The 9,260-nt window shown below is 36.7% G+C and overlaps 1 protein-coding gene across 2 annotated transcripts; it reads left to right on the forward strand.

Moving 5' to 3' along the window:
- Positions 1-3,176: 3,176 nt before the first annotated feature.
- On the forward strand, positions 3,177-8,616 carry LOC106775937 (homeobox-leucine zipper protein ATHB-14). 2 transcript variants are annotated; one of them, XR_001376850.2, is made up of 19 exons: positions 3,177-3,388; positions 3,592-3,751; positions 3,840-3,955; positions 4,051-4,141; positions 4,292-4,387; positions 4,480-4,593; positions 4,682-4,765; positions 5,102-5,257; positions 5,339-5,413; positions 5,497-5,603; positions 5,767-5,956; positions 6,065-6,253; positions 6,348-6,428; positions 6,534-6,668; positions 6,948-7,273; positions 7,563-7,674; positions 7,847-7,996; positions 8,144-8,357; positions 8,509-8,616. XR_001376850.2 is itself a non-coding variant. In XM_014663194.2 (18 exons), the coding sequence occupies exons 1-18, from the start codon at positions 3,177-3,179 to the stop codon at positions 8,288-8,290; spliced, it is 2,541 nt and encodes an 846-aa protein (XP_014518680.1). In that variant the 3' UTR covers positions 8,291-8,616. The 2 variants fall into 2 exon arrangements, 1 of the variants encoding a protein (XP_014518680.1); XM_014663194.2 differs by having other exon boundaries at positions 8,144-8,616.
- Positions 8,617-9,260: the final 644 nt, after the last annotated feature.

Here is a 9,260-nt window from a genome sequence, read left to right on the forward strand (position 1 = left end):
TGTTTTTTCATCAGCAAAATCACGCAATGGCCCTGTCCCAATGGCGGGGTCTCACTGTCCCAAATCTCTTCCTCTTCCAGAAGCAAAAGCTATAGCCATAGGGGGGGACTCCATCATCATCACACATTGCAAAGGTAGACAAAAAAACACAACAGAGTCTGTGTATACACCCATTACAACTCCATTAATCATGTTAACTGCTATGTGAACTTAGACCTAATAACATTTCTTTTCATCAAACAGTTGGAGGGTGAGAGAGATTATTAACTTGGATGGATCATTGGATGCTCTGAAGGAAATGTCAACCTTGTAAATATCCAAAAGTCAATTGCTTTTCTGAGGCATTATCTCTCTTGCTCTTGGATCCTTATGAGTAAAGGGAAAGAGGTGGGAAACACTATCAATTGAGAAGAAAAGGAAGGAGGTTGGTGCTTGGTGGATCTCAGGGTTCAGATACGTGCTACCTAGCTTGCAGGCCTAAAACTTATTCAACACTTAATCGTAATTAAAGCATTTAGATTCTACACTCGGATACACCAGTGTTCTTTAAGCCATTTCCCATCATTAACTTCTTCTTAATAATATATATATATATATATTCATTAAAAATCTCGTATGTAAATTAATATTTCTTGTGCATGCCTACTTCGTAACATAAGCATGGATATATAATAGGTGACTTCACCCTGACGATAATTTTGAACCGAGACTAATTATGGCATTGGATAATGTCCATATGAAAGTAGACATGTGCCTACATTATGTATACTAGGAAACCATTTTTAATTCAATAATTAGGTATACACTATGTAGCTATCAATTCTATACCATTTTTTTCTTTCTGTCAAAAAGTTTCATCGATGTTATATCAATTCTTCATCAAAACTTGCTGCATTCTTTTTTAAATTATGAGTAAATAATTTTGCGATTCTTATAAATAATGATTTTCATGCAAATCTATTATCGATTAATTATTTACTTCCATTTTGAATGGGCAACAAAGTTAATCTTCAGTTAAATGAAATATGGTAGATAGATAATGACTGATATTTAAATATAAGATTTGTCCCGATTTTTCTAAAATGATAAAACAGAGTCAATAACATGATTTATTATACAATTAATGATCATAATAATAGATTTTAATTTATTTAAAAAGTCCGAATACGATGACCCACTTAGAATGAAAGTTGACTTATAAATGGGCAATTAATGGGTGCATGCATGCAATTGATAAGCCATCACATAGTATTAAATCATGTGATTAGCATTTCTTAGTGCTCTTCGCTGACTCCTCATACAATTTTTTTCAACACGGTTCAATTAATCCTTCTGCTTAAGTAAATTCATAGAACCAATACGCAAAAATATTCAAATATTAAAACAGGGAAAAAATGTAAATTTCGTTTACATTAAAAGACGTACAACAAATATATTTTCAACATATTTTATTATTTATAAGAATTTAGTAGAAATTAAATATTTCACAAGTTTCAACTTATAATAAATTATGTTGAGAATAACATGTTTTTTTACTAAATTTTTTTTCATAACAATGTTTTCTTCATGAATTGGCATTTATCAAACATCTCTCGAGTGTTTTACTCTTATCGTTATTGTTAGTAGTGGCTAGTGGATGTCTATTCAAATTGATCTTGATTATTATGTTATGGCCCCAAAATTTAAGATTAGGTATCATGTTTAAGAAAAAAAAAACAAAAATAATAACCCTTTAAGTTAAAAATTCACTTTTACTCATAATCATACTTGGTTGTCAATTTTTCCTCAACTTCAACTTTCATTCATCATTTCTTGGTTAGTGAATAGGCTAATTATTAAGTAAAATTATTATTTAATTTTGCCACTTTTTAAGAGAATGTTTCCGTAGTCTACAACAACTTATACAACGAGTTTAAATTTTCTCATATATTTTATCAAAAAACAAGACAAATACACCATAGTAATAAGTAACACATGGTCTAAGTAAAAAAAGGAGACTTTGCGCGACAATATGTAGAATTTTTAAAGTACAAATAATAGAGAAAAGAAGTAAAAGGAAAATCAAAGTGAAGCCAATTTTATGGGATCCTGCTAACATTTTCACCCTGCAACCAAATGTGATGCCAAATATTTGTCCGTCTTTTTTGTCTACTCTCTCTACCTTTCTTCACCCTCTTTACGTACGTACACTGTACTGGTACTATCCTTCTCTCTCTTCCTCATCCATATCATCTGCATCATTACATGTACATCCAGTCATGCATGCATACAATATCACATCATCATCACCCTTCGTTTTGAAACATGCCTTCATGAAGAGAGAGAAGCTTCGCTATTGGTGTGCCTGCGTGCCTGCAATATAGTATCTTTTTTCTGCACAAAGAGGAGAGAGAAAGACAAAGGGTTTGCAAATAACAGGGAAACTGAGTCGTCAAAAAATCGTATCTGTTATGCGCTTGTGCTGTCCTCTCATTTATATCTCTCTCTCTCTCTCTTTTTTTTTTTTTCATTTATTTGCTTTTCGTTTTAGCGTCACACAGTGACCAGAAGTAAAGAGCAAACCAGTTTGGTACTGCAGGAGCAACCAAAAAAGGAAAACAAATAAACAATATGGCTCAGTAACAAATTAAAGTCCCTTTAATTGCCCATTGGTTGTTTGCTTCCTTCTCTTTGCTTTTTTCAGCCATATTGCACTACGTATCACCTTTATTTTATTGTTTTATGCTATGCTACATGTCACAGTGTATACATACAATATAATAATACACCACAATAAAATTACTATTATATTATTACAGAGACAACACATAAAAACACACAACACATTCTTGCTTCCTCAGTTCTTGTTCCATCTCTTTCTCTTTCTTTCTCTCATATTCTCGAGATTGGGGTGTGTGTGGGATAGAGACTACTGTAGCGCCCCTTGAGGTTCTATCCAGAGTTGGAATTTGAGGAACTGAGCAGCATCTAATGAAGGAGAGTGGAGGCTCTCTTGGAGAAGAGAGCCTGCCCGAGACTACCACCAACAAGACCAGTGACGAAGAAGAGCCAAACTAGTTTCTTTCTTTCTCGCTCACTCCATTCCCATTTGTGTTTTTTTCAGTCTCAAATACTACTTTAGTGTCAGTGTGTGTATATCAGAGAAAGCAGTGTGTTTTCGGGTGTGATAGTGTGAGATGGCACTTACTTTGCACAAGGACTCGGCCAACAACCAGATGGATTCAAGCAAGTATGTCAGGTACACACCTGAGCAGGTTGAGGCTTTGGAGAGGGTCTATGCCGAATGTCCCAAACCAAGTTCTTTGCGGAGGCAGCAACTCATCAGAGAGTGCCCCATCCTTTCCAATATCGAACCCAAACAAATCAAAGTTTGGTTTCAGAATAGAAGGTGACCCTTTTCAAATAACCCAAATGTCAAAGTCTTCTGTTTCTTATTATTTCTTACAAAAAGCCATCACCTTCACTACTTTTTTTTTTTTTTTTATCTTGTCTCAGTAAAGAAAAGTAACTTGTGCTTGCGTCGGTTCTAATAGTACCCTTTAGTTTCTTTGTTTTTTGTTCTTACAAAACATTGGTGAATTTGGTGTGTAGGTGTCGTGAGAAGCAGAGGAAGGAGGCTTCTCGGCTGCAGACAGTGAACAGAAAGCTGACTGCGATGAACAAACTGTTAATGGAAGAGAATGACCGTTTGCAGAAGCAGGTTTCTCATCTGGTTTACGAGAATGGATATATGAAGCAACAGATACAGACTGTGAGAACCCATCCCTCTCGCCTTCATTTTCTGCATGCTTTTCTTATTTCTAAATGTTAATGGATGAACCGTGCTTTGGTTTGAACAGGCCTCTGCGGGCACCACCACAGACAATAGCTGTGAGTCTGTGGTAATGAGTGGTCAGAATCAACAGCAAAACCCAACACCTCAGCATCCCAATAGGGATGCCAACAACCCAGCTGGGTATGTCACAAACTATGAACTACTTCTTAGCATTTAGGTACTTGTTCATTTAAATGTTTTCATGGTAGTAACATGGTTACTCTATATTGTTTCAGTCTTCTCGCCATAGCTGAGGAGACCCTGGCAGAGTTCCTTTCCAAGGCTACTGGAACTGCTGTCGACTGGGTCCAGATGATTGGGATGAAGGTATATTCCTTTTAACGAACATTACTACTTGTTTCCTAATGTCTTCTTCTAAGCAGTAATTATTACTATGTAGCTGAAAAACATGTAGTTTTTGCTCATTTATGAAAATGATTTGTGTGTAATTATTCGTTGGTGATTTGTGTTGTGTAGCCTGGTCCGGATTCGATTGGAATCGTTGCTGTTTCCCGCAACTGTAGTGGTGTGGCAGCACGAGCCTGCGGCCTTGTGAGTCTAGAGCCCACTAAGGTGTGTTGTTGTATCCCTCATGTTCCTTTGGTTCCTCATTGTCGAACAATTGGACTGTATTTTTCTGAACAGTTGTGACTGTTGTTTGTCAGGTTGCTGAGATTCTGAAAGATCGACAGTCGTGGTATCGTGACTGCCGATGCGTGGAAGTATTGAGTATAGTTCCCACAGGGAATGGGGGTACCATAGAGCTCATGTACATGCAGGTCTGGTGAACGCTTTCTGCACTTTGAATGATTTAATGATTAATTTCTTGATTTGTTTTTGGTTGAAATTTGATTTTTTTTTTGCCAGACATATGCGCCCACAACATTGGCAGCGGCGCGGGACTTTTGGACACTGAGATACACGACAAGTTTGGAAGATGGAAGCCTTGTGGTATGGAAAAAGATACGGTGTGCTGTGTTTTTTTTTAACAAACATTTGTCCTGCCAAAATGGTTGTTTATTGTTCTTGTGCTGAAAATAGTCATTTCTGGAGCTGGTCCCTGTATCCTCTCTCTTGAAGAGAAGGGTAGACAACATATTTGCACTAAGTCCACTAAACACGATTTCCATTGGACACGACTTATTTTTTCTGTTGAAGTTCCAACTTTTTTGTTAGTTCTGTTAAACATTTGAAGGTGTTGTTGCAGAATTTAAAATGATTGTTTCTTCTTCCTCATGGGATTTTAGAACAAATTTGGCTTATTGAAATTATAATGCTGGATGGCAGATATGTGAGAGATCATTGACATCCTCAACTGGTGGTCCCACAGGGCCTCCTTCAACAACCTTTGTTAGAGCTGAAATGCTTCCCAGTGGTTATCTGATTAGACCGTGTGAGGGTGGTGGATCCATTATTCACATAGTTGATCATATTGATTTAGATGTAAGTAAACCATCTACAAGTTAAATTACTTTATAATCTCTGATCCTTTACGCAGTATTTTACCGTTATTGTTTGTTACAGGTATGGAGTGTTCCAGAAGTACTGAGGCCCCTCTATGAATCATCAAAAATCTTAGCTCAGAAATTGACCATTGCTGTAAGATTAATATCTTGTTCGATGAATTAGACTTTATAACTTAAAATCACCATTAGACTTAAAAAAAAACTATACTCTTTCAGGCCTTGCAACATATACGACAGATAGCACAAGAATCGAGTGGAGAAATTCAATATGGTGGGGGGCGCCAGCCTGCTGTATTGAGAACATTTAGTCAGAGACTTTGCAGGTAAGGCTTGAATCTCCTTGTTATGTAGAACTAGTGCATTATGCGTTTTGAATAATTTGCTGGGCACTTTTTACACTTGATGTGGGGTTGCAGCTTATGGATTAGTATTTTTCATATTCTCGCTAAAATTCTCGCTAATATTTTATTTAACATAATTCTTCAGGGGATTTAATGATGCGGTGAATGGGTTTGTTGATGACGGTTGGTCGCTGATGGGTACTGATGGGGTGGAAGATGTGACTATAGCTGTAAACTCTTCTCCAAACAAATTTTTGGGGTCCAATTATAATGCTTCCATGTTTCCAGCCTTTGGAGGTGGGGTCTTGTGTGCCAAGGCATCGATGCTCTTGCAGGTACTGTAGAAGCGAACAGTTATATGCACAATTTCTCTTTGTCCTAATTTTCCAAGCTTTTTGTATGTGTTTATTATATAATCCCCTCTTGAACAATGGTTCCTACAGAATGTTCCACCTGCTTTGCTTGTTCGTTTTTTGAGAGAGCATCGATCAGAATGGGCTGATTACGGGGTTGATGCGTACTCTGCTGCATGCCTTAAAGCTAGTCCCTATGCAGTTCCCTGTGCAAGACCGGGTGGCTTCCCGAGCAGCCAGGTCATTTTACCTCTTGCTCATACTATTGAGCATGAAGAGGTATTTATCTTCTGAACTGAGGGATGACTCATTCTCTAGTTTGACAATACATTTTATGTTCCATGCTAAATTGTGGCATGCCGCAATGTTGCAGTTCCTGGAGGTGGTTCGCATAGAGGGTCATGCATTTTCTCCTGAGGATGTCACGTTGGCACGTGATATGTATCTATTGCAGGTAATGTGTCCCAATATTTTGTTTGCATATTTTATTTAACTAAGCTTTAAGTATTTATGTTCAACACTTAATGACCCTTTTTATTTACAACTTTGGATGTTGCAGCTATGCAGTGGAGTTGATGAAAATGCAATTGGGGCATGTGCTCAACTTGTTTTTGCACCTATTGACGAGTCGTTTGCAGATGATGCTCTGTTGCTGCCATCTGGTTTTCGTGTCATTCCATTAGATCCTAAATCAGTTGAGTGACAAAACTTTGGTATTTGTATGGTTTCATTACTAGTTCTTAGCTTTTTTTATGAGCACTAGCTCGTAGTTATAAAACTACCAGTTTATTTGCATCTATTCACGGTAGCATAATCGCATTAGCAGATATAAACCTGTTATGGTGTATCTTAGTTCTTTTTTAATGTGCTACTGTTAACAAGATGTAGAGAGTTGTCTAGGCTAGTTTGAACTTGCACCAACATTCAGATGTCAAGTTACTAATTTTTTTGGATCTGATTCTCATGCATCCAGGATGGTCCAGCTGCAACTCGAACACTGGATTTGGCATCAACAATGGAAGTAGGATCTGCTAATGCTCGGCCCGCCGGTGAAGCTGATTTGAATGGATACAACCTTCGGTCGGTCCTTACTATTGCTTTCCAATTTACCTTCGAAAATCATACGCGCGACAATGTTGCTGCAATGGCTCGGCAGTATGTGCGTAGTGTTGTTGGATCTGTTCAGAGAGTTGCCATGGCAATTGCTCCTTCCAGGCTTAGTACCCAACTTGGGCCAAAGTCACTTCCTGGTTCCCCTGAGGCCCTTACCTTAGCACGATGGATCAGTAGAAGCTACAGGTTTGTCTTCTATAAATTTGGATCGCAAATCTATTATTTCAGCGTGCGGAACATAGCATATTATATGTTTGATTTTGTTGTATTAGAGTGGTTTAGGAGCTGTTAAAGTGCCCATAAACGTGTGTTATCTATATCTATAGATATTCATTACTACTATAATCTATATAGTTTATTGGTTATTGAAAGTTGAATTATGTTTGAACGTGAGGGGTGTTTTTTAAAGTTGTGCACGACTTACTCGGCAGATCTTATTCTGTTTAGTCTGACAGTATATTGTGTTTCCTTTAAGGATCCACACTGGCACAGAGCTTTTTAGAGCCGAGTCCACTGCAGGTGATGCAATCTTGAAGCAACTTTGGCACCATTCCGATGCAATCATGTGCTGTTCTGTGAAAACAAATGTAATCCCTTGCATTGCATCTTTAATTTCTTTTCGTTGGAATTTGAAAAATCGAATAGTTGTCAGAGGACTTTGTTGTTAATAATATAATATGCCATATGTTTTGGAAGAATGTGCAATTCTTTTGTCCAATAATATTTCCATTGAGTGGTGTACTTCTAAAATCATCGCAGGCATCTCCAGTGTTCACCTTTGCTAATCAAGCTGGGTTAGACATGCTTGAAACTACTCTTGTCGCACTTCAAGACATAATGCTTGATAAAGTGCTAGATGAATCTGGCAGGAAGATTCTTTGCTCTGAGTTCTCCAAGATAATGCAACAGGTACTTAAAAAGTGAACTGCATTTTTTTTTGTTAATTTTGGCTCTATTATGAATTGTGTTGAATTATGTTCAATTCTCTGACTTATTTATTCTTCTTTGCTATATCCTGTCATCTTATGCAAAATTCTCGTCTTTGTTTCTTTTCAGGGATTTGCTTATCTACCAGCTGGAATATGTGTATCGAGTATGAATCGGCCAGTGTCTTATGAGCAGGCCATTGCATGGAAAGTCCTGAATGACGATGATTCTAATCACTGCCTAGCCTTCATGTTTATGAGTTGGTCTTTTGTATGATGGACGAACCATATAGACTCTACTTATTTTATGTACTAATTTATATTCAGTACTTAATTACCATATGGTATTATCATATACCAATGTTGTAATGTAAGCCATACTTTATGTCAGGTGTATGGTTTTTTATTGCAATATAAACGTTCTACTTAATGTGGTGAATATAGACTCTACTTATTTTATGTACTAATTTATATTCAGTACTTAATTACCATATGGTATTATCATATACCAATGTTGTAATGTAAGCCATACTTTATGTCAGGTGTATGGTTTTTTATTGCAATATAAACGTTCTACTTAATGTGGTGAATATTTTCTTCTCATTTGAGTTTACATTGTGTAGAGAACCTCGTATTGATAGTTAGTCTTGTTTTAAATTTTTGTTGATGGTTTTTGCTTTATACTTATTTGGGGTCATTTTGATGTTATCATCATCGGGGTAGCATGTTTTCTCTTTATCTTCCCTCACAAATCACGATGATCATCATGGTGTTTTTGCTTGCTTCTAAAGCAAAAGTGCTCCTTGGTTTCAACTTCCAAAGTCTAACAAAAAACTATTTTTCTGATATAATATTTTAACCGTGTTTTAGTTGGGAAGAATTTTGATATATGATGGTATGGTATCTTTTACTTTATAGGTGAAAAAGTAACTTTTGTGCGGGACTCTTGTCTGTCACTCTAACATTCTATTTGGTTTTCAAAAGAAAATAAAACTGTAAAAGAAAGGAAGAATGGAAAGAGAAGATTTTAGCAACTTTTATTGAAAAGAAAGAAAAATATGCCTTCCATTGTTTGATGTAGGAGAAAATAAATGACAAGGAAATTATACGATTGACATATATACTACGTTTGTGTATTTTTGTTAAAGAGAGTGACATTGTTCTCAGTCTGTCACTGGTCAGCCTATTCGGAACAGTGTTATATGATTTAGCAGAAATCGAAATCCAACTGAAGTGCAGGGTGTTAT

The sequence above is a fragment of the Vigna radiata genome, chromosome 10 (assembly GCF_000741045.1).
Source record: "Vigna radiata var. radiata cultivar VC1973A chromosome 10, Vradiata_ver6, whole genome shotgun sequence".
Classification (NCBI taxonomy): domain Eukaryota; kingdom Viridiplantae; phylum Streptophyta; class Magnoliopsida; order Fabales; family Fabaceae; genus Vigna; species Vigna radiata.